This window comes from Rhamphochromis sp. 'chilingali' (assembly GCF_963969265.1).
Source record: "Rhamphochromis sp. 'chilingali' genome assembly, chromosome: 17".
Lineage (NCBI taxonomy): Eukaryota > Metazoa > Chordata > Actinopteri > Cichliformes > Cichlidae > Rhamphochromis > Rhamphochromis sp. 'chilingali'.
Window position 1 is genome coordinate 34,276,260 of NC_137944.1, and position 24,867 is coordinate 34,301,126.

General features: G+C 44.5%; 2 protein-coding genes across 3 annotated transcripts in view; one reads left to right on the forward strand and one right to left on the reverse strand.

Annotated features, from left to right (window-relative positions):
* The window catches only part of col14a1b (collagen, type XIV, alpha 1b), a 169,552-nt gene that overhangs the window by 125,162 nt on the left and 19,523 nt on the right, over positions 1–24,867 (forward strand). For both annotated transcript variants that reach the window (XM_080862841.1, XM_080862842.1), the window contains exons 28-37: positions 83–226; positions 401–565; positions 738–776; positions 1,997–2,135; positions 2,403–2,545; positions 2,787–2,896; positions 16,572–16,730; positions 18,522–18,599; positions 19,265–19,351; positions 20,551–20,604. In XM_080862841.1, coding sequence (XP_080718967.1) covers positions 83–226; positions 401–565; positions 738–776; positions 1,997–2,135; positions 2,403–2,545; positions 2,787–2,896; positions 16,572–16,730; positions 18,522–18,599; positions 19,265–19,351; positions 20,551–20,604 — 1,118 coding nt within the window. The remainder of the gene's footprint in view (positions 1–82; positions 227–400; positions 566–737; positions 777–1,996; positions 2,136–2,402; positions 2,546–2,786; positions 2,897–16,571; positions 16,731–18,521; positions 18,600–19,264; positions 19,352–20,550; positions 20,605–24,867) is intronic.
* On the reverse strand, positions 22,362–23,323 carry LOC308385165 (uncharacterized protein; the record flags this gene model as incomplete). The annotated part of the gene is made up of 4 exons (XM_080863947.1): positions 23,173–23,323; positions 22,876–22,983; positions 22,586–22,675; positions 22,362–22,486 (listed from the first exon to the last, which is right to left on the reverse strand). The coding sequence occupies exons 1-4, from the start codon at positions 23,294–23,296 to the stop codon at positions 22,362–22,364; spliced, it is 447 nt and encodes a 148-aa protein (XP_080720073.1). The 5' UTR covers positions 23,297–23,323.

Below are 24,867 nucleotides of genomic sequence, written 5' to 3' on the forward strand. Positions count from 1 at the left end.
CTGAGAATACGAAGCTGAAAAATTGCTGTAAAAGTAGAATATTTGGAGTTATTGGAGATGGTTGTTCTGTCTGCTCACTCAGGTCGAGCCATCCAGCACGTGAAGAAAAACATCTTCACAGAGGAGGCAGGAGCGAGAAGAGGAATCCCCAAAGTCCTCGTGGTGCTCACTGACGGTCGATCTCAGGATGACGTCAACAAAGTCTCCAAAGAGATGCAGATGGAAGGTCAGAACGGTTTCTGTGTGAAGCTCTGAAGAAGGCCTAGAGCTGCGGTCTGTGTTACTGGAAGGCCAAACTTCATCTGCCTTTAAAATGTGCAAGAGTCTGCGTTCATATTGCTCCTCCAGTTTTCCTGCAGTTGGAGACATGGATCTTTCTCTCTCTGAATTCTCATCAAAGGTTACATCGTGTTTGCCATTGGCTTCGCTGATGCTGACTACGGGGAGCTGGTGAGCATCGCCAGTAAACCCAGTGACAGGCACGTCTTCTTTGTGGATGACCTGGACGCCTTCAAGAAGATTGAAGAGAAGCTGGTGACCTTTGTGTGTGAAGCTGCAACTGCCAGTGAGTCCCTGACCTGACGTTAGAGCTAAATGTAATCCTGAAGAGATCCCTGCACTGGACATTATAGAGTAAATTATACAACATGTGGTGCTTTTTCCGTACATTAATAGAAATGGTTGAATGTGGTGGTTTCTAAATATTTGTCATCAAACTCACTTTTTGCCTTTCCCAGCGTGTCCGGCTGTGCCGATGAGTGGCAGCACGATGCCAGGTAAGAGCTGGAGCACTACTGCAGCCAGCCTGCTGTGTCCACGTGTCCATGTGTCCACGTGTCCATGTGTCCACGTGTCCACGTGTCCACGTGTCCACGTGTCCACGTGTCCACGTGTCCATGTGTCCACGTGTCCATGTGTCCACGTGTCCACGTGTCCATGTGTCCACGTGTCCACGTGTCACGGTCTCCGTTATGAGTGCTTACAGAATAACTTCAAATAGGAAACAGAATATAAATCAAGTGTGAGCTGTGGCTTTAATGTGTTTGGATGAACACAATAATGTTAAAGCTCTAACCCTTCATTTCAAACAGTATGGAGAGCCAACACTGCCAACACATGTACAAACAAATAACTTAAACAACTGAGAATGTTGTTCATCAAAATGTCATTAATCATCAACATATCATTCTTTTTTATTATTATATTTAACTTTTCAGAATAAGCTGTTGCTCTGTTTTATTTCTTCTGTATTTTTTCTTTTCATTTTAATACATTTTAGTTATTTGTTTTATTTTAATAGCATAATTTACATATCCTCTTTTTGTGTGTTTTGAATAAATGCAAAATCAAATTAAATGGTATCTGTTTAGCTGACATTTCATGAATAAATAGATTTCTATTGGTTTTTGCTGCATTTATATTCATTAAAAATGCACCAATACATTTGCTGAATATGAGTAAGGGCCAGTATTTAACAGATGGTGTTTACTGTTGACAGAGACATCTGTGGTATCACATCAATATCTTGCTGGGCGAATTGAAGCTCTGAAAGACAGAACAGGGCAGATATGTTTTATAATGAAGAGCTCTGACAAACAGCAACAACAGCTGAATAAAAGATATTAAGCTATTTGTTATTCAAACATCATCATCAGCCCCAGATTTCACAGTTGGCACATGTTTGTATTATATTATATTATATTATATTATTGAGTCACTTTGTTATTTCTTTTTAATTATTTTTATTTTTGGCAGTTTTGGCCCTCTATACTGGTGAAAACTGGTATGTTTAAAATGATTGGCTGAATTAAATATCTTGTATCCTGCTGTCATGTCTTGTATGTCTGGACTACTTTTTCTGCAGCTCTATATTTCTTTACTTACAAATGTACAAATACTTCCTCTGAGCTTTTTTGCTGTTTTTCTGCTTGTTGTAACTTGTTGAAAACTCATTGAAATGGTTACAACAGGTGATAATTGCTCCTTGTGTCATCAGGCTTTCGCATGATGGAGCTGTTCGGGCTCGTGGAGAATCGGTACAGCAGCATGTCTGGCGTTTCCATGGTACCCGGCACCTTTAACACGTTCCCCTGTTTCCACCTGCACAGCGACGCGCTGCTGGCACAGCCAACCAGGTACACAGGACACAGTCTCCACGCTCATAAAAATAGCACCTTATTTATTGGAAGTTTCACTGCTGCACCTTGATGGAAAAGACATCATAGCATGTTTTTCAAAGACAGATGAAAGTGCAGCAAATAGCTTCTGGAAGGAGAAGCAAGCTTTGATTTCACCAGCTGAGTATCAGCATCCAGAGCCCATAACCCTCACTGTTTGACCTAAAAGAGACATCACCAATGAGGACGTTTACCCGGCTCTGATGTTTTCACCCTGGCTCACAGGTACATCCATCCTGAGGGGCTGCCTTCTGACTACACCATCACCCTGCTGTTCAGGCTGCTGGCCGACACTCCCGAGGAGCCTTTTGCGCTCTGGGAGATCCTCAACAAGAACAACGAACCTCTAGTGGGCGTCATCCTGGACAGTGAGCTGAAACGTGTTTATTTGTTTCCACTTTATTTCTAGACTCAAACCTACCAAAATAAATCAGTGAACACAACATATTTGCCTGATGTTAATGAAAAGGAGAGTCGGGTACAGTGCAAGCTGCTGTTCTACTTCTGTTAAACTCGAGTTAAAATTCTGAACAAGATTGTTGCTTCTTATAAATGTTGTGTTTTATTTGTTGATTTATGTTTTTTTAATTCTCATGTTTCTTCCTGCAGATGGAGGAAAAACTCTGACGTTTTTTAACAATGACTTTAAAGGAGAGTTTCAGACAGTCACCTTCGAGGGGCCGGAAATAAAGAAGCTCTTCTTTGGAAACTTCCACAAGGTCAGAATCACACCCGACCTCCGCTGTCTGTTTGCCTGACACGTGGATGATTGATCGTCTGATTGGCTGACAGGCTAGAGAATAATTTGAACTTTAACCCTTAAATATTTACCAAGATGATGTGTGACATAGTTGTTGTGCAGTCAGCAGAAATCATACAAGCAAAATATTTTATAAGCAATATTAAAAACACAGTGAAGACCAGTGGAAGCTGGGACAATGTCTGTCTGTCCTGCACATTAACATACAGTCTGTGGCCTGATGGAAGCTCCTTTGATAGCTAAATACAGCTGCGTGCAGGTGTGGGAGGTCCTGCAGGCTGCAATCACACGTTGAAGGTGCTTTTAGTTTTTAGGGTGGGGTAAACCGAACCCGCTGACAAAGGAACATGTAAAAACAAAGCAGATGCAAGAAATAGTTTGTGATGCGTCCAAGAGGGAAAACGTGTTGGTGGAAGTGTTTGAAGCAATACAGGTCTGGTAATATTTTACTGAGATTTTAAGTAAGTAAAGTTTATTTATTAAGCGCTTTTCAAAGACAGGCAGTCACAGAGCACTGAGCATGAAGGGTGAAATAAACAGGTTAAGTGATAAAATAGAAAATATAAGCAATAGAAAGGGTTAAATGTTTAAAAGCGTTGATCAACTGAAGGCTTGTTTGAACAGAAAAGGTTTTATCTGCTTTCTAAAGGATTCCACAGAGTCAACCAATCGCAGCTGTGGTGGTAAACTGGTCCACAGACTGAAAGGCTCCGCCCCCTTTGCTCCAACAAACTCTGAGCCTGTGAGCAGAGGCAACGAGCTGCTGTGTATTTTATGAGGAGTTTGGATTAATAATCTGGGGGCCTGGTCATCTACTGCTCTGTATGTTAATCTACTGGGGGCCAGCGCACTTGCTAGAAGATGTTAGTAGCCTGGCTGCTGCGTCTTGTGTAGTTTGGAGGTGATGATTGTAGGTGGTCAAACATGCTGAGAAACTTTCCCTTCTTTAAGTCTTATTGGTGTTCTTATGCAGTGGATTGATTAAAATTATATAGATGTTTTTCCTCTGGTTTGTTGACTGACAGCTTCACAGGTTTCTATTGACAAGCTCCAGTCCTTTCCCTCCTTCGCTCCCTGCACTTGTTCCTCTGCCACGTGAGGCCCTGTCGAGCAGTGTGACAGTAGTGGAAGTCCTGACAGGCGTACTGTAGTTGAGTCATGCCCCGAGCCTGAACCTGCTTGCAGTCGTGTTGTGTTTTTGTCGGCGTGTCAGAGCCGAGGGACGCTGACTGATCTGCTGTCTGCGCGCTGTCAGCAGAGCTTATCCTCCTTACCTTTTCACCCTTTGTTCTGCTTGCTCTGCATGTGTGTGCGCGTCTGCCTCTGCATACATTTTTAAATCCTAGACCAGCATCTGTAGCGCCTACCTGACAAGTCTGTGTGACATTTGTATAGGACTCTGTGATTATGGATCAGAGGACTCAAATGATTTGATAGTCAGCTCAGTTTGGCAATTATCCTGCTTTTAAGTACTTTGAAGATTAAAAAAGTCTCCTGTAAGTTCTCAAGTTCACTTTTTCTTAAACTTTTTCTCAGTTATTTGACAAACGCAGGATGTGTGTGTTGTAGTGGCTAAAAAACTGACATTTGGAAACATGACTGAACATCTACACTGCACACACATGTGGGCATTCACAGCTTTAAACCTGGTTTACATGTTCCAAAAAAAAGGTTTTAGGTTCTATCTCTTTAAGACCGCCCACTTAAAGATCCCTTTCTTCTGATTGGCTGCCCTCACTGGTTTCCTGTTCTTGAACATCTGGATGTTAGTGACATCATCATGCAGTATGAAGAAAGGTCTGCAGTTGCTCTTGTTTCATCATTATTATTATTATTATTATTATTATTATTATCATTAGGAAGTTTGGGATGTGTAGAAATTCTAGTCCCGTCCTTCCAAATATAAAACGCATGTTAGCTTCAGTGCAACACTTTCAGCTCTTCAGCTGCGGTGACTTCCTTCTCACATTCTCGCTGTATTAACATTAAATTTAATGTTTAATTCCAAATGCAACACAACATTAACCAAAGTAGACATCAAACTGTCAAAGAACCGCAGATTGATTTCTGCAGTGGAAATGAATCTGACTTTTGCAGGCATTAGTAATCTGAATTATTATAATCATTTTTTTCAACCCATAATTTTGCAGACTATAATTATCTGAGGATGCAAAGCAGCCAGAAAAGTATTTCATCCAACATTAAGATCCCACCTAAAAGTAAAATAGTGTGTTTATCTCTGTAAGGAAGAGGACTCCCTTACTGCATTTATTTATATTGTATTGTCTGTATAGCACTTTAGAGCACACCTTTCACTTTATTAAAAGCACCTTATCAAGCACTTTATGAGCATTGCACTTTAAGCATGGATTTGCACACAAGAAGTTTAAATATTTATTGACTATTTATTGGGAATTTTAAAATCAGTTGGTGGCCTTGTTTCAGATCCTGCACAGCTGCTCCTCATCAAGGAATGTGGTGGTTGTCTGTCAGGAGAGAAGAATGGTGATTGAGATTGTGATTAAGGTTTACCAATAAGGAAAACTAAGGCAAATGTGTGTGTGAAATCTAGGGATAAAAGTGGTGCAAATAAGTGTTTGTAAGTTAATGATTACTCACCTTTCTTGCCTGTGTCCTCTTCAAGGTGTTTGGGCAAATGTTTCCCCGGGGGTCCAGACACCATTTAAAGGTTCCGGGAGAGACCATGGGTAAAGAGTGTGGTGAATCTTTTTGTGCTTGGGTTTCTGGGTTTTTATAATATTGGGTTTGGTGTAACATTAAAGTGTGAAATATTTATTAATATGTAAATGTGAAGATGTATTTATGTATTTATTTATTCTTATTGATATATTGTGTACTGTGGTGGAAGGTTGGGATTTAAGAATTTACCTGAGAGTGGAATAATGGTTAAGTCTGTGACAGCTGAACATATTTAAGGCTGCCAGTTGTCATTAGGGGATTTTTGTGCTGTGAAGAAGCTCGACAAGTTAATTGTTTTAAGGAGAGCCATATAGCAAATAAATACTTTGTTCCACTACACTTGCCTTGGTCTGTCTCACTGTGTTTCCAGCCGCTAAGGGCTGCCCTGTTACAAGTGGTGTCAGGAGTGTGTCACTCATGCCACAGTGAGAAGATGATGACAAGAGGTGGAAGAAAGCCAGGCCAAGAGGAGCAGCCTGATGAAGGAGTTGGAGCTTCATCTGAGCTAGAGGCCATGGCAGCAACAAGCCCTGAGGACAAATTGGAGGAGTTAACAGGGTTGGTGAAATCTCTTATGCGGTCTCAAGCAGCCAGAGACCAAAAGTGGGAGAAGGATTTGTCACGTCAGGAGCAAAGGTGGAAAGGCATGCAGCATCAATTTCAGCAAATCCAGCTACAAGTTAACGCTGTAACTGATAAGCCTGACCCACCAGAGGCGCCAGCGCCCCCTACAACATCTGAAGAACAAGAACTTGGATTCAATGGTGAAGACATTCCAGTGGCCAGTGGGTCCAGGTCTTTAATTGAACCAAAACTTTTTCCTCTGTCACCAGAAGATGACATTGAACATTTTCTGACTACGTTTGAAAGAATGGCAAACGTGTGTCGATGGCCCAGAGATGAGTGGGCTATTCGTCTGGTTCCCCTGTTGACAGGTAGAGCCCGCACAGCCTACATTCTTATGGATTTAACAGACTCTGAGAATTATGATAAGGTGAAAGAGGCAATTCTGGCAAAATATGAGATCACTGCTGACACCTACAGACGCCGCTTCAGATCTCTGAAAGTTGAGCCAGGTGAGACGCCACGTGAACTTTATGTAAGATTGAAAGACCTGTTTTCAAGATGGATTAAACCTGAAAAATCAACTGTAGAAGAAATATCTGAGCAGATAATTCTGGAGCAGTTTTTGAGAATGGTTAATCCAGAGCTGGAGATTTGGATACGTGAGCATGACCCGAAGACTGCAAAGGAAGCAGCTAGCCTCGCAGAGGTTTTCACTTCAGCCAGAAAAGGAAGCAAGAGCACCTACTTCAGCCGGGAGACCCACTACGCCCAACCAAGTAAGTCCATTGGGGGTGAACAGGGTTCTGGTCAAGTTCAGGCTAGAAATCTTTCTAGTTCTAGGCAGCTCCCTTCCCATAGACCTCACAATGTGAAGAAATCCTTTAAGTCTTCAGTTCAGGATATTAAATGTTATCACTGTCATAACTTTGGCCATACACAACAATTTTGCCCTGCACTTAAGTCAAAACCATCTCTTTTATGTGCAGTTCCAAGACCAGCCACAGAGCCAGTAGGAAAGAAAGCTTGTACTGTCCCTGTTTTAATTAATGGGCGTAAAGAGGAAGCTTTGCTTGACTCTGGGTGCTTTCAGACTCTTGTACACTCTAGCATAATTTCAGGAGAAAAGCTAAGTGGGGTTGGGGCTACAATAAGTTGTGTGCATGGAGACGAACACAGGTACCCCACTGCTGAGGTTTACCTGACAGTAGGAGGTCAAACCTACTTGTTAGTGGTAGCTGTTGTTCCCAGTTTGCCATATTCAGTGATACTTGGTAATGACATCCCCACTCTTTTTGATCTAATACACCAGTCAGATTATGACCCTCAAGTGAGTGCTGAGGAAGACATTCAAGGCTTAGGTGATGAATCTGGAAGCTCCCTTCCTCTAGATATGACAGTTGAACCATTTAAACCCTGTCATGTAGTCACAAGAGCACAAAGTGCAAAGGAAAGGATGCAAGAACTGCCCTTTTTTGAGGAGTCTCTCGAAACGGAGCCAGGGAAGATTAGGAAGTCTAAGGCTCAGAAAAGAAGAGAAAAGTTCAAAGGCTCAGGGGAAAAAGGTACAGCATTGTTCCCTAAGCCAAATAACCAACTTGAGTTTGATGTTCCCTCAGATTTAGGTGCACTCCAAAGAAGCGACCCTACTCTAAAACCCTGGTTTGAGAAGGTAACAGAGGTAGAGGGGGCTAGTCAAGGTCAGGTAAGCTGTCTTGCAGACACTGTTTACTTGATTAAAGGAGGCATCTTGTACCAGAGAAAGGGGAAGTGTGAAGCTGTGGCACTCCCACAACAGTTCAGAGACAAAGTTATGGATTTGGGTCATTCAATTCCATGGGCAGGTCATATGGCTTTTCACAAAACACTGAATAGGATCAGCAGCCGTTTTGTTTGGCCAGGGATGTATGTCCAGGTTTCTGAGTTTTGCCGTTCCTGTGAAAAATGTCAGTTGACCTCAGGCAAAGGAGTAGCGCGAGCCCAGTTGCAACCACTGCCAATTATTGAAACACCATTTGAGAGGCTAGGCATGGATATCGTGGGCCCTTTAGAGAGGAGCTCCACAGGTCATCGCTACATATTAGTCATATGTGACTATGCAACACGGTTTCCTGAGGCCTTCCCACTCAGATCAATTAAAGCTCGTCACATTGCTAATTGTCTTCTGCAGCTTTTCTCTAGGGTAGGCATACCAAGAGAAATTCTGACGGACTGTGGAACGAACTTTCTATCCAAGTTGTTGCAGCAGGTTTATAAGCTGTTAGGGATAAAGGGACTTAAGACCACCCCGTATCACCCCCAAACGGACGGGCTAGTGGAGAGATACAACCAGACTCTCAAAAGTATGCTGCGCAAGTTTGTCTCTGACACAGGTGCTGACTGGGATCAATGGCTGCCCTACCTTCTGTTCGCCTACCGGGAGGTCCCGCAGGTTTCCACTGGCTTCTCGCCTTTTGAACTTTTATACGGTCGCCAAGTGAGAGGCCCCCTGGATCTGCTTAAGGACTGCTGGGAGGAATCCAAAGCAGAGGGCGAAAACATCGCAGCCTACGTCATCACCATGAGAGAGAGGTTGGAGAAAATGGCATCATTGATGCAAGACAACATGAAAGCTGCACAAAAACATCAAAAGACTTGGTATGATCAGAAGGCCAGGGATAGGGTCTTCCTTCCAGGTCAGAAAGTACTGTTATTGCTTCCCACCAGCGATAACAAGTTGCTGACAAAATGGCATGGACCATACGAGATCGTCAGACAAGTGAGTAAAGTCACTTATGAGCTGAATATGAATCAGAATCAGAATCAGAATGGGTTTATTGCCAGATGTTGAGGTTTACAACATTAGGAAATTGCTGCGGTGCTTCAGTGCAGACAATAAGAATTAAAGTGCTATGTAGAAAGAAAGATAGATAGAAAGATATGTGCATGAGATATACATGAGAATAAGAATTATGAGTGCTACGTAGAAAGATATATACATGAGTGCAGGTGGTGATCAGTGCCAAACATGAAATGATGCAGTGACACAGCATAGGGTCATGTGTTAGTGGCGGGGACAATCATGTGGTTATTGTTCATGTGTCCAACAGCAGAGGGGAAGAAACTGTTCTTGTGGCGAGAGGTTCTGGTGCGAATGGACCGGAGCCTCCTGCCTGAGGGGAGCAGGTCAAACAGACTGTGTCCAGGGTGAGAAGGGTCAGCTGAGATCCGAGCTGCACGCCGCAGAGTCCTGGAGGTGTACAGGTCCTGCAGAGATGGGAGTCTGCAGCCAATCACCTTCTCAGCAGAGCGCACAACACGCTGCAGTCTCTGTTTGTCCCTGATAGTGGCTCCAGCGTACCACACGGTGATGGAGGAGGTGAGGATGGACTCGATGATTGCAGTGTAGAATTGCATCATCGTCCGTGTTGGCAGGTTGAATTTCTTCAGCTGCCTCAGGAAGTACATCCTCTGCTGGGCTTTCTTGATGACGGAGGTGATGGTGGGCTCCCACTTCAGGTCCTGGGTGATGGTGGTACCCAGGAAGCGGAATGAGTCCACAGAGGTGATGGGGGTGTCAGTCAGGATGATGGGGGGAGTGGGGCTGTGTGCTTCCTGAAGTCCACAATAATCTCCACTGTCTTCTGGGCATTCAGCACCAGGTTGTTGTGGCTGCACCAAGACACCAGACGTTCAACCTCCCTCCTGTAGGCAGACTCGTCCCCATCCGAGATGAGTCCAATAACGGTGGTGTCATCTGCAAACTTGATTAGCTTGACAGACTGGTGGGTGGAGGTGCAGCAGTTGGTGTACAGGGAGAAGAGCAGAGGAGAAAGAACACAGCCCTGAGGGGAGCCGGTGCTGATGGTCCGGGAGTCCGAGACATTCTTTCCCAGCCTCACGTGCTGCTTCCTGTCCGTCAGGAAGTCAGTGATCCACCGGCAGATGGGATCAGGCACATTCATCTGGGAAAGCTTGCCTCGGAGATGGTCTGGAAGGATGGTGTTGAAGGCAGAGCTGAAGTCCACAAACAGGATCCTGGCGTAGGTTCCTGGGGAGTCCAGATGCTGCAGGATGAAGTGTAGGGCCATGTTGATGGCGTCGTCTACAGACCTGTTGGCTCTATATGCAAACTGCAGGGGGTCCAGGAGGGGGGCCGTGAGGGTCTTGAGATGGGAGAGAACTAGGCGCTCAAATGACTTCATGACCACAGATGTCAGAGCCACGGGTCTGTAGTCATTTAGTCCAGTGATCCTAGGTTTCTTGGGGACAGGGATTATGGTAGAGGACTTGAAGCAGGCAGGCACATGACATGCCTGCAGTGAGGAGTTGAAGATGCCAGAAAACACTGGGGCCAGCTCGTTTGCACAGTGTCTGAGGGTGGCAGGAGACACACCGTCTGGGCCGGGACCTTTCCGAGCATTCAGACTCCTAAACTGCTTCCTCACATCTGCTTCATGAATATGAAGAGTTGTGGTGGGAGGAGGTGGTGTGAAATCCTCTTTTGTGTGGGGTGAGAAGGGGGGTGTTGCAGGTGAACAGTTTGAAGGTGGTGATGGCTCTGTGGAGGGGGGAGAGGTGGGGGAATGAGTGTCCAAAGTGCCTCTATTGTTGGGGCCGTTGGAGGTGTGAAGGCTGCCTGATGGCTCGTCAAAACGGCAGTAAAAGTCGTTAAGGGTGTTGGCCAAGAGCAAGTCATCAGTGGAGTGGGGGGTTTTAGGCTTGTAGTTTGTAATATTCCTAAAACCTTTCCACACAGAGGCCGAGTCATTCTCTGAGATCTGCTGCTGCATCTTCTCAGAGTGCTGATGTTTAGCAATGTCCACTTCTTTAGTGAACCTGTACTTGGCCTCTCTGTAGCAGTCCCTGTCTCCGCTTCTGAACGCCTTTCTCTTTTCCAGCCACAGCTTTTTGAGTTTAGGAGTAAACCAGGGTTTGTCATTGTTATAACTCACCCTGGTGCGTGATGGCACAATGCTGTCCTCACAGAAGTGGATATAGGAGGTGACAGTGTCCGTAAACTCGTCCAAGCTGTTAGAAGCAGCCTTCATTGTGTCCCAGTCTGTAGACTCCAAACACGTGCGAAGCTCCTCCACAGCCTCGTTGCTCCACAGTTTTTTAGTCCTCACGACAGGTTTGGAGAGCTTCAGCCTCTGTCTGTACGCGGGGATTAGGTGGATCATGACGTGGTCAGAAAGTCCGAGTGAAGCGCGGGGCACCGCGCGATAGGCCCCGCTGATCGTGCTGTAACAGTGGTCTAATGTCCTCTCCTCTCTGGTCGGGCATTTAATATGCTGCTTATATTTTGGAAGCTCATGGCTCAGATTGGCTTTGTTAAAGTCCCCAAGAGCAATGATGAGAGAGTCCGGGAATGTCCGCTCCGTGTGGAGAATCTGCTCCGCGAGTGCGCACTGAGCTGCCTGCGCATCTGCGTCTGGCGGGATGTAAACAGCGGCCAGGATGAATGAAGCAAACTCCCGCGGAGAATAAAACGGTTTGCAGTGAATAAAAAGATATTCCAGAGAGGGAGAGCAGTGCTGAGCAATCACTGTTACATCTGTGCACCAGCCACTATTGATGTAGAAGCAGAGACCTCCACCTTTGGACTTACCGGAGAGAGCGGCCTGCCGGTCCGCGCGCAACAGATGAAAGCCCTCCAGCTTGAGCGCGCAGTCCGGGATGTCCTCACTGAGCCACGACTCCGTAAAACATAAGACACAGGAGGAGGCAAAGTCTTTGTTCATGCTTCTCATCAGGGCCAGTTCGTCTATCTTATTCCAGAGTGAGCGTACATTAGAAAGGAAGATCCCAGGAAGGGCCGTTCTCAGTCCGCGTTTTCTCAAACGCACGAGTACGCCGGCTCGCTTACCTCTCTTTCGACGTCTCACTTTCCTGATCAGAGTCAGCAATAAATCTGCCGCAGATGCGACAAATATTGGAAATAAATCCACAGGCGCTGTAGTCCTGCAGTTAAGGAGCTCTTCTCTGGTGTAAGAATATCCAGAGGAGTGCCCAGACACAGAAGAAATGCACAAAAACAAGACAAAAGTAACGCATTGAAGCACCAGGGCATCCATACGCGGCGCCATCTTGGTATATCATCATCTTGGTATATATGCCAGAAAGAGTTAAAAAATATCAGACATTTCACGTGAACTTGTTGAAGGAATTCCACAGCCGACAAGAGCCGGTCTATCAGTTACTGGTGCGTTCAGTTAAGGATGAGGAGGTGACTGAGAAGTTCTTTCCAACTAACACTAACATTCAAGTTTGTGCTTCAGTTGACCTTTCTCATTTGTCTCCTACTGAGCAGGCTGATATAAAACCACTCGTGGACCCACAGCTCTTTCGAGAAACACCAGGCTTCACATCACTGGTTCAGCACAAGATACGGGTGAAGGAGGATGCACCCGTTCGACAAAAGAGTTACAGAATTCCTGAACGGTTGGTGCCAGTGCTACAGAAAGAAATAAAACTGATGTTGGACCTGGGAATCATTGAGGTGTCAAGCAGTGAGTGGTGCAGCCCGATTGTTTTGGTACCAAAGAAAGATGACACCCTGAGATTCTGTATTGATTTCAGATATTTGAATGCAGTATCCAAGTTTGATCCCTACCCAATGCCCAGGGTGGATGACCTGCTGGAGAGAGTTGGATCAGCAAGGTACATTACAACACTTGATCTGTGTAAAGGATACTGGCAAGTGGCTTTGGCGCCAGAAGCGAGAGAGCTGACAGCCTTCAAAACTCCTTTTGGTATGTACCAATTTAAAGTCATACCATTTGGGCTTCAAGGTGCACCAGCGACATTCCAACGATTAATGGACCATGTACTGAGAGATGTGTCAGCATTCTCTGCAGCATATCTGGATGACGTGGTGGTGTACAGCCAGTCCTGGGAAGAGCATGTCATTCACCTACAGAAGGTGCTACACTCCATCAGAATGGCTGGACTGACTATCAATCCCAAGAAGTGCTCCATAGCCAAGAGAGAAGTGGAGTACTTGGGCTTTGTAGTTGGCTCTGGGAAGATAAAGCCGCAGGTTGGAAAGATGGAAGCAATTCAGTCCTTCCCAGTTCCGACAACAAAAAGGAAGGTGAGAGGTTTTCTGGGTCTAGTAGGCTGGTACCGGAAATTCATACCTTCTTTTGCAGAGCGATCCACTGTACTTAATAACCTCACAAAAGGCTCAGCCCCTAACAAAGTGCGTTGGACGGAAGACTGTGAGCGAGCATTCAGAGACCTCAAGGAAGCAGTTTGCACACATCCAGTTCTACACAGTCCAGACTTCAACAAGCCATTCATCTTGCAAACTGATGCTTCGGGAGTTGGCCTTGGTGCTGTCCTTCAGCAAGAGGTGGATGGTGAAAGAAGGCCTGTGGTGTTTCTGAGTCGGAAACTACTCGACAGGGAGACGAGGTATTCGACGGTAGAGAAAGAGTGCTTGGCCATGAAATGGGCTATTGAGGCCTTGAGGTATTATCTTCTGGGACGTCACTTCACTCTGGAGACTGATCATCGTGCCCTCCAGTGGTTGAACCGCATGAGGGATGCGAATGCCCGCATTGCAGGATGGTACCTGTCTCTGCAGCCTTATGACTTTACGGTCCAGTATAGGCCGGGGAAGTCAAATGAGGTTGCTGATTGTTTATCTAGGATGACAGAGGACTGAAGCACTTCGTGCTTAAGAGAGGGAGGAGAAAATGTAAGGAAGAGGACTCCCTTACTGCATTTATTTATATTGTATTGTCTGTATAGCACTTTAGAGCACACCTTTCACTTTATTAAAAGCACCTTATCAAGCACTTTATGTAGCATTGCACTTTAAGCATGGATTTGCACACAAGAAGTTTAAATATTTATTGACTATTTATTGGGAATTTTAAAATCAGTTGGTGGCCTTGTTTCAGATCCTGCACAGCTGCTCCTCATCAAGGAATGTAAATGGTAAATGGCCTGTATTTGTATAGCGCTTTTCTAGTCCCTAAGGACCCCAAAGCGCTTTACACAACCTGTCATCCACACATTCACACACTGGTGATGGCAGCTACAATGTAGCCACAGCCACCCTGGGGAGCACTGACAGAGGCGAGGCTGCCGGACACTGGCGCCACCGGGCCCTCTGACCACCACCAGTAGGCAACGGGTGAAGTGTCTTGCCCAAGGACACAACGACCGAGACTGTCCAAGCCGGGGCTCGAACCGGCAACCTTCCGATTACAAGGCAAACTCCCAACTCTTGAGCCACGATCGCCCCATGTGGTGGTTGTCTGTCAGGAGAGAAGAATGGTGATTGAGATTGTGATTAAGGTTTACCAATAAGGAAAACTAAGGCAAATGTGTGTGTGAAATCTAGGGATAAAAGTGGTGCAAATAAGTGTTTGTAAGTTAATGATTACTCACCTTTCTTGCCTGTGTCCTCTTCAAGGTGTTTGGGCAAATGTTTCCCCGGGGGTCCAGACACCATTTAAAGGTTCCGGGAGAGACCATGGGTAAAGAGTGTGGTGAATCTTTTTGTGCTTGGGTTTCTGGGTTTTTATAATATTGGGTTTGGTGTAACATTAAAGTGTGAAATATTTATTAATATGTAAATGTGAAGATGTATTTATGTATTTATTTATTCTTATTGATATATTGTATACTGTGGTGGAAGGTTGGGATTTAAGAATTTACCTGAGAGTGGAATAATGGTTAAGTCTGTGACAGCTGAACATATTTAAGGCTGCCAGTTGTCATTAGGGGATTTTTGTGCTGTGAAGAAGCTCGACAAGTTAATTGTTTTAAGGAGAGCCATATAGCAAATAAATACTTTGTTCCACTACACTTGCCTTGGTCTGTCTCACTGTGTTTCCAGCCGCTAAGGGCTGCCCTGTTACAATCTCCTGTGATCCAGGTTATTACAGGAGCTTTGAAGGCTTCACAAACGTTCGTCTCCAGCTGTCGGAGAAAATAGAAACATTTCTTCATCCGTGCGTACGTGTCACAATTTGATGCAGGCATATAGAAACTCAAATTACAGAGCAGACTTTTTGGGTTTACAGCCTGTTGTCTTTATAGCAGCATGCGTATGTTTTGCATTTTCAGTGTTCGCTCTGCCAGGATAAACATAGACCCTTTTAACAGTTTAATTTGCACTTTTCAAAAGTAGCGAAACACGAACAAACAACTCAGATGGTCCAAAAACAGCTTCTCTGTAAACCGCATCACTTTCACCAACGCACAACAGTGCACTTACAGACGGAGGTCAGTGGGGTTTCAAGGTGTGTTAGTGTGTGTGCATTTGTGTGTACTGCTGCTGTGAAACCAGCAGAGTCGCTGACGGCAGCCTGGTGGTCTGCTGCGATATTGGGAGAGGAGGGGTAATGGTGTCGAGGAGCCACTCGGAGGAGACGGGCGGCGTTTTATCCGCCTCGCAGTTCAGCTCTCGACTGTCCGTGATGGTGACAGTAATACCTGTGTGTGTGTGTGTGTGTGTGTGTGTGTGTGTGTGTGTGTGTGTGTGTGTGTGATTATAAATAGTGATGTCACTCAGTCTCAGTCTACTCTGCTGGTTTGTGTCCCAGTTCCAGCTCAGGCTGTGCAGCTGCTGTAACACTGTCCTGTGGGAACAGTGCAATGTGCTCCCTGTGGGGTGTTTTTCCTTTAACATTAAATTAATTGGATGTGGCTCATTGTATTATTTTATTCCAGCCAAATATCCTTCAGTTCTTTTTTTAACCTTATTAAAACAGTTTATTAGCTGCTGTGTGTTTTAATGCACATTTAAATGCAATTTAATAATAATTTAATTATATAAGTGCTGGAAACAGTTCAAATATAGTTGTACTCTGTGATATTCTGTTCCTGTTCTGTGGGGCTTTTTAGCCTCCCTGGGTGAAGGTGCAAAGGTCAAAAATCCTCTTTGACAGAAAGAAAACTGCTGAAAGAGGACAGACCTGTGCCTGGACTGGTGACTGAGAGGAAGGAGAAAAGAAAAGTCCATAAATAAGTTCACATGTGAAGTAAGAGAGAAGTCGTGCGAGGTCTCCCAGCAGTCTGAGCTGTAATTTTAAATCCTTTGAGCTGTTCTTGTGTGTTTAATGTTTGTGCACTGTTGGTGCTCAGTGTTATTCAACTGTTACTGTGTCAGTGTGTGAGCACCGCACTGACAAACATGAAGAACAGCTCGGTCATGTTACGGCTTCACAGGAAGAGGGCGCTGTTCTCCTACTTTCTGCAGGCCGAGACGTCTGCAGGGCTTCTAAATGCTGCTGATGTTTGTGAGGAGTCATAATCATCACAGATATTAATAATAATTGCTTCTTTATTAACAGCATTTATCACTTGTTTTGCATTCATGTTTGGACCTCTAAAACTTTAAACGAGTGGCTGTATCTCTTCCTTCTCTGCAGCTTCACCTCGCCATCAGTAAGACGAGCGCCAAAGTGTTCGTTGACTGCAAGATGGTGTCTGAGAAGACCGTCAACGCAGCAGGAAACATCAGCACTGATGGGCTGGAGGTTCTCGGTAGGATGGTCCGCTCCCGAGGGAACAAGGACAACTCTGCACCGGTGAGAGCAGCACGCACACAAATACTGTGAACTGCAAAGGAAGCTGCTGGTTTGAGCCCCTGCTCCCTCTAGTCTGCATGTTGAAGTGTCCTTGGGCAAAATACCGAACCCCTGATGAGTCCATGAAATAGTGAGTGTTGGAAGGAACACTTTGACTGCTCAAATATAAGAACCAGTCCACACATCGTGGATGTTAGTCTGCTATAAAAATGAAATATCAAAATGTTTCTGCGTGTTAACAAGTTAACAAGAACGAACATAAATAAAATACACTTCAGCTCAATTCGTCTCATTTATTTTCCCAAACCACGCGGAGCCGCAGTATAAGCACTAAAGAGCCGCAGGCTGCTGACCCCTGGAACAGGCCTACACCCAGGGACAGAGTATGGGTGCACGTCATGCCCTCCTCAGACCCAAATCCACCACTGTCAGCCTTCCTGTGGTTTACTGCACATGTGATACATGAATTCTAACACTCAGGGTTTCCTCACATGCATGCTGCACTTTGTTCACTCTTTTTTTCTCCATCTTTCCTCGAGCAGTTGTATGAATGCAAACAAATCAATTTCCGGCCTCTCCTTCAGAAATAGCGGCGGCACAGAGGCCGTGTCTGATTGTTTGATCTCCCTTTGAAGAGAAAACGCCGACTTTGCTCCGAAGCTGCAAAACTCAACCGTTTGTGTCAAATAAGCAGCGTAATTATTTACTTATTTATTTTATTTCCCCGCCAGGCACGGCCGTGTCAGCACCCAAAACGAAGCAATCGAGTACGGATTTATACTGGTGTCAAAATGGCAGCGAGATAAGGCGCAGCTTTTCATTTTCACTCATGCAAAATTCCTTGTGCGTGCATTCAGACCCGCTATGATTCAGCAGCCAAACGCACAAAGAAGCCCTCGCACACACGACGCCAGGCGCTGCCACACACTCCCGCTCTCGCAGGCAGCTCTGCTCGCTCACCTCACTCTGACTTTTGGCAGTTTGGAGGGCGGAGCCCAACAACTTTGATTGACAGGTTCAGTTTTACACTCGTATTAAACTCAGCTTCATGGCATCGGCACAGCTGCCGTTTTGGATCGTACGTGTTTACAGTTTTGAAAATGAAGTTTGCAGAATGAAGCATCGGCAGGTTTTTGCAGGTAGCAGCAAACAACCATCACAAGATTACTTCTGTTCTTAGAAGATTAGAAAAAAGGACACTTTCTGGCCTCAAAGTTCAAACAGTTTTATGGATTTTGGCCTCCACGAGCGTTTAAATGTGTTCGACTCTGGTTTTTTAACTATTTCCCACAATCCAAGACGAGATGCAGAGACTCCCGCTGTGCTTTAAAGCCTGTGAATCGTAGGGCGGCCCTGACTAATGCTCTCATTTTACACCTCCAAATTCTCCACACTTAATTAGACAAGCAGAGAACAGGCATTTGAACAGATTCAAAGGAAGGTGTAAAGCTGGGGTGATCTTCCCTTTCTTTATGGGTGCAATACAGGATTATGGTGAAAAGCCACACATGCTCAGCACCAAAATGAGTGATTTATTAGTGATTAGTTGCAGTGAGTCATCAGCAGCTTTTTATGTGCCAGGTAAAATAAAAATACCGCTGCCTGCTGAGTCCCATCAGCTGATCATAATTAGCTTTTATTGATCCTCACTGACGTCCTGATCCAGCCGTGCTTTGAACTACCTGCAGTTCTCAGTGCGTCTCTGTTTCTCTCTGTCATAGACACCTGGCAGCTGATTGGCTGTTGTTCATACCTGATGTGGATTTCATTTCTTTCTCTCCTTCTCTGCAGTTTCAGCTCCAGAACTTTGATATCGTCTGCAGCACCTCGTGGGCCAACAGAGACAAGTGCTGTGAACTTCCCAGTCTGGTGAGGTCAAAGTCTGAAGCAGTCTCGATGTTTGCTTGTTTAAAGCAGGAGGAGATGACCTGGAAGCTCTTAAGTGCTCATTTACACACAGTTTATTAGCACTGCCTGCACCAAGGTGACAGTTTCAATCTATCTGAGACTGAGAGAGAGATTTTTCCATTACAGTAATTTTCTTGATAGCATTCGGGGTTAGAATGAGTCATGTTTTCTTCCATTTTTCACTGTAAAACCATTGAAAGCAGTCGTCTAGACTTAAACTGCCTGCCTGGTTTTATTTGGATCTTTTCATGACGCCAAACCAACATCAGAGTGTGTCGGGAAGCAGGTGCTCTCAGGCGTCTGTGGCTAACGTGTTCTGCACAGTCGTGCGGGCTGAGGTCTTTACTGCTGGGGCCGAAGGTTTCCAAGCAGAACATAGTGAAGTAGCAGCATGACTGAACCTGACGGTCACTGACTGCTGTGTGCCACAGTGACTGTAGTCTGAAAATATCTGAAATTCAAATCTGAGACAGAGAGCTTTGTCATATTTCCACCTTGTTTGGTTTGTTTTTTTTTAATCACAATTCATGCCATTACATTTTCTTTATTTTCTATTCTGTTATTATATTTATTTATTTGCTTTTGTTTTTTCTTTGTGTCATCCTCATCATGCTGTGGTCATCCAGAGGAAGGAGGTAGACTGCCCGGCCTTGCCTAAAGCCTGCACCTGCACCCAGGACAGCAAAGGCCCCCCAGGCCCTGCTGGACCACCAGTGAGACACACACACACACACACACACACACACTTTGGTTACTGGGCAAGTCTCACCTCTGCTGCATTGCATTTCATCGTCTGCTTACTTGAATGAAACATGGACAACGACCAAACGTGATCGCACATCTGCATCACAACAATGACACAAACATCATTTTTCCTGCACTTTGTCACCTCACTTTTTGCTCACATTACATGTTTCTTTGATATGGTGAAGAACAATCACCAAACGAGTAACTTTTTGTACCACTGCCAAAAGCACCATGACTCTAATATACCACCTGGTATTTAAAGAGTATGCAATTTCATTTCTCACCAGCAGAGAGCGACAGTGAGACTTTTTTGCCGACCTGTCATTATCCATATACTAAACACACACAAAATATGGAGGGCCAGGAGTGACAAAATGAATGCATTAAAAATGCCATTAAACAATGAAATATAAAAGTCAATAATTAAATAAAAATTTAAATAAATAAATAATGTATTACATGTTTTAAATTAAATGACTGGACATTTAATTAATTATTGAAATATTTATTTAATAAATGAATTCCAATTTTAATTATTTAATGAAACATTTAATTCATTCAGTTTGTCACTCCTGGCCCTCCATAAAAGACATTCATTCATGCAGTCACAAAAGTCTCGTCTGATCTGAGGTCATATTCAAATGGTCTTGCACCCCCTCCGCCTTGTGGAGGGTGGGGCAGAGCATTTGTGGCTCCCGGGAGAGGCTCACGTGCGCCGTGGTGTTTTTTTTCCCCGGACACGGCGAGTGGCGGCGAGCTCCGGAGAGGCCGGCAGCCCTCTCGAGCCATGGCAACCCACCGAGTCACCCGCTGGAGCGATCCTCATCTGGTGAAATACCACTACTCTTATCGTTTTTTCACTTCCCCGGTGAGTCGGGGAGGCGAGCCCCGAGCGGGCTCTCGCTTCTGGTGTCAAGCGCCCAAAAGTCCAATAACAGGACAAAACACCAACATCCTGTTTTATGTTCCGTTTACATTTCTTTAGTGGAATTCCTTTTTTTTAAACTTTCACTTCCTGGCAGATTAAACCTTTTTTTTTCTTGCACCATGACTCATCTGTCAGCTTTGTGGGTTATAAAGTCATCTGTCCTCACCTTCAAACCTCAGCAGCAAACCTGGTAATCGTGTGTTTCTAAGCACCTCCTGCTGTTTGTGTATCTAACAGGGAGGCCCAGGAATCAGAGGAGCCAGAGGAGAACGTGGAGAGCCAGGCCCTGTGGTGAGTTGTTGGTTTAGCCTATCAGAAACCACGGCTGTGTCCGATGGGCCCGCCTTCAGCACGCTGCTGAATAATATCAACAGATGTTATCAAGAAATCGCATTTGTTTTTATTCAGTTTCTCAGAGTAAACACACATCCATCATGCTCGTGTTCATCCTCGTCTTAAAGAGACAGAGCCGATTTAACTCACCCACATCCCAACTATTCACACTCAGAAACACGCAGAATCATTTCTGATCAGTTTAATAACTTCAGCAATAGTTTATAGATTGAAAAGAATTAGGATGCAGAAAGCTGTATACATAAATTTACAAAAACACTTTTATAGATATTTTTTCAAAAGTTATTATTATTATTAGTATTAAATCCCTAATTTAAACAGAGTTCAATCAAATCATTTTTTCCAGAAAGAGCTGTCTGCAGAAACAATAAATAAATACAATAGTAATGATGATAATAATATGAAAGAAACGCACAGATAAATAAACATCAGGGAGGTCAATCAGTCGATTAAATTGGAAAATAAAAATAGCTTCTTTCCATATTTGCAGTAATTGTCGGGTTTACACACACACGCGAGTTCTTGATGTGACCGCTCTCATGAGCTCCTCCCGTCACGGCGGAGCAATCGCCAAGCCACACAGCAGGCCATCTTCAGGCGTTTCGCCCTTCAGTATTCTCTATGTGTAGAAAAATATGAAAGCTTCTAAGTGTCGACTCAGGTTTTATGCAGTTAAGACAACAAATGTATTAGTGAGTTAGTTTCAGAGCATAATTAATATAGTCATGCAACTCCTCCCTCTGCGCTCTGCTGCACAGCCTACATGTTAAAGGTCATTTCCTGGTTGGGCTCTTGCTGTTTTGAGCCACGCTTGATGGCGTGCTCACTGTTGCTGTGCCTGATTGTGGTTTAGATACGACGATTCAGTTTCCTCGAACAGACTCAGAGCTCCGGGCACGCCCACCTCTGCACAGTTCGAGTGTTTCATGCCTCGTGTTCCACTATCACAGCGCTGCTTTGTGACCTGCTCTGATGCTTTGTCAGATTCATCTCTTGCAGTGATGTCTTGCAGACTTTTAGCTTTTCTTTCAAAAGCAAAGGTGTTCAGTTTTCTGTCATTACAAAGTCAGAGGCATCATCGTTCGTGTTTATAGACACCTACATATCTGAGTTTTCTTCCGTTGCTTAAGAACCAGCTGCTGCTTGTACTAAGCTCACTTCCTTTCTGGCTCAACATGATTTTATCTGGGTGACTGCAGAGACGTCAGAGGACAGTTTTCTGCACTTTTTTTCATATTGCAGATTTAAACTTCTTGATTAGTTTTTATTCTCACGTTTTAAAGTCACGCTGCTTCAGACAAACGCACTCACCTGTTTTTCGATGCTGTTCACAACGATCAGATTTCCTCCCTTCTTCTCACAGTCTTCTTGGCTCTTCTGCAAAGCGGACACTATGATGTATTCATAGTAACAGCTGCAGCCGACCTTCACCCATCCTGGAGGACAGCCGTTCCCTGAAAACATACCGACACCCTCTTACTCCAAACTCCTGTCACGTGTCTTTGCTCAGTTAAAATGGCTTTAAATGAACATTCTGAGTTCTGTGTGTTCCACATTTTAGGGAAAGTGTAAAACCTTTCTCAGTCGCGTTTGAGGTGTTGTTCACTTCAGTGATGTTTGTGAAAGAGCCTTAAAAAAGGAAATAAAATGTGAAACACAGTAACTGCTTCAAACTGCAGATGAACGCTGTTGTTTCAGTTACTGAGGGGAAAAAAAGCTTTGTAACCTCTCTCAGTTGCGTTTCGCTCGGGTCGATCATCTGGAAATCCAAAATCAGGCCAACCATCAGTTATGTTTGGATTCTCGAAGTCTGAGAAGTCTGGACACGGAGAACCAAAGAAAACTTGTTATGAAATAATTGTTCTTCAGCCTGTGAACTTTGCTGTCACTGGCTGTGAGATTGATTTTCCTCTCTTACCTGAGCATTGGCTCTTCAACTCGGTCATTTCCTCATTTAGTTCATCCAATTTTATTTTGAGCTCGTCTCTCTGCACAGTCACTGAGATATCTGCAGAGGAACGTGCTCATGTGAAACTTTAACAAACGTTTGTGTGTTTATTTTTTAAATTAACAGTTTGAAATCATTAAAAAGTTCAGCACTTCTCTGGGAACGATGAGAGCATTGCTGTAATGTTCTCATCGTTCCCAGAACAGTTTGCTGGATGCTGAACACTGATCGTAAACAGCGCAGCACGTGTCGGCCCTCACAGCGGAGTCCTGTCGAAGTCAGCGTGAGCAGAAGAAACGTTCCCAGCACTGCAGCGATGACTCGAACGTCTCTTCTCTTCGCTGAATGTTTCTTTCGAGCACGCCGACCTGTAGAGATGAAAAGCGCAGTAACTATACTTCGTTCAGCACGCGGACTTTTAAATGAGCTGCTCTTCTCAGTACGAGGACAGATGTTTGCTGTATGACACATTTATTTATTTCATGTTTAAAATAAGACATCATCCATGTTTTATTTGCGTTTACTGCCAGGCCATGAGTGTACTTATTCATGCTTACTGGTTTTCTGTGACCCAGTCCTGGTGGCGTGGGCTTCAAGCTCTCGGATCTCCGCTTTGTTTTTCTCTCCACCGTCCGCTCGGACTCCTCTGCTGTATCTCACATGTTGGTTTCCTGTGGACATCTTGGGCGAAGTAAAAGTCTCGTCCGTCTGCTTCTGTCTTTGTCACGCAGCTGTTTTTAGAGACGAGCATGAAGGAAGTAACAGCTACCCACAAACACTCTAACTCTAATAAATGCTGTTACAGCCACTCTCTCTCTCTCTGTGAGTTAAAGTGTAGGATCTAAGAAATCATTGACGTATCACTTCCGATCCTCTGACCTCAGGCAGGTGTCACTGAGACACTAATGACAGAGAGGTTGTGTTTGTCACAGAAACATGCAGCTGTGAGTCATGAAACTCTTTTTGACTTTGTTAAAATGGTTACTTTTGGTATTTTGGTGAATAAAAATGAGTGAAGGTCTGTTCACCAGAGTTCATCAGAGTCTTAAAGCACATCTCTGTTGAACGTCTATCAGATAAAGATCCAGATTTTCCCCCGCTCACTGTGAAAACACGGAGCACCACACCGCGCTTGCATTTCAGTCGTATGTAAAAATCTTTTGTTATGAAAATTCTGTGCGAGCAGCTTTTCAGTCATGCAAAACATCTTTCAGGAGAGAGAAGTTATAAAATACTGTTTCATTTATGAAAAGTATTGTTTTTTCATAAATGAAACAATGTTTCAAAAATATTGAAACATTGTTTCTCTTAGCTCGCTCCTATCGTTACTCTTCCCTCCAGATACGAGAGAGCACTCTGTCTCTTTAATTATGTAAAATGTAGAAGTAGATTGATGTCATTTGGTGCACAAAGAGGTGTTTATGAGGGTTAAGGAGTTAGTTATTTGGTGGTTACATGTTTTGATATTTACATGTTTACATATCTGAATGTTTACACATTTACATTCAAACAGTTATAAGTATGTGCTGATTCCACCTGGTTGGTTTTCCTGCATTTATCCGAGTGCAAGATTTCCTGGCTTCTGAGTTGCCAGTGAAGTATCACGATGGCTGCACACAGGAAGTGCTCTTTTTTATGTTGAGCTGTGCAGAGAGTAAAGATGCTGCTATGGAAATTGGTAGAGCGGGAGGTTTTGTGTTTGCTATGTGTTGGTGTTAGTCTGTAATATAAGGCAGTAAACAGGAACAGGAGTCTGGGCTTCATTAAAGGAGCTGTAATTGCACAATGTAACTAAAGGTTCCAACACTAGGTGGCAGTGTTTTATCAGAAGATATCAGTGTCGTTGTGCCAGCAGTGAGAAACGGTCTGCCCTGTGAGTGTGGTGCTTAGTGCTGACGGATTTGTGTTCAGGCTTCCTGTCTGAGGCCTTTCTGTGTCGTTTGTCGTTCCACAGGCCAAACACACACTCGCTAAGCTGTGATCCTAAACGGGCCCTAGGTGAGCCTGCCTGTGTTGGTCCTGAGCCTGTGTGGGGGGCACCCTGCCTCACCCCGTAACAGCTGTAGTCAGCAGATTACATCATCTGTTGATGTTTGTGGTCTTTCTAACCCACTGTAATCCACAGAGGTGGAAAGCAGCTCCCCACACCTCTCCACTGTGTTTATTCCACTCTCTGAAGTCATAGTGAGTGGACACTGCTTCACTGATCAAGTCTACATTATGTTGCCTGCTCAGCGGTCCCCAACCCCCGG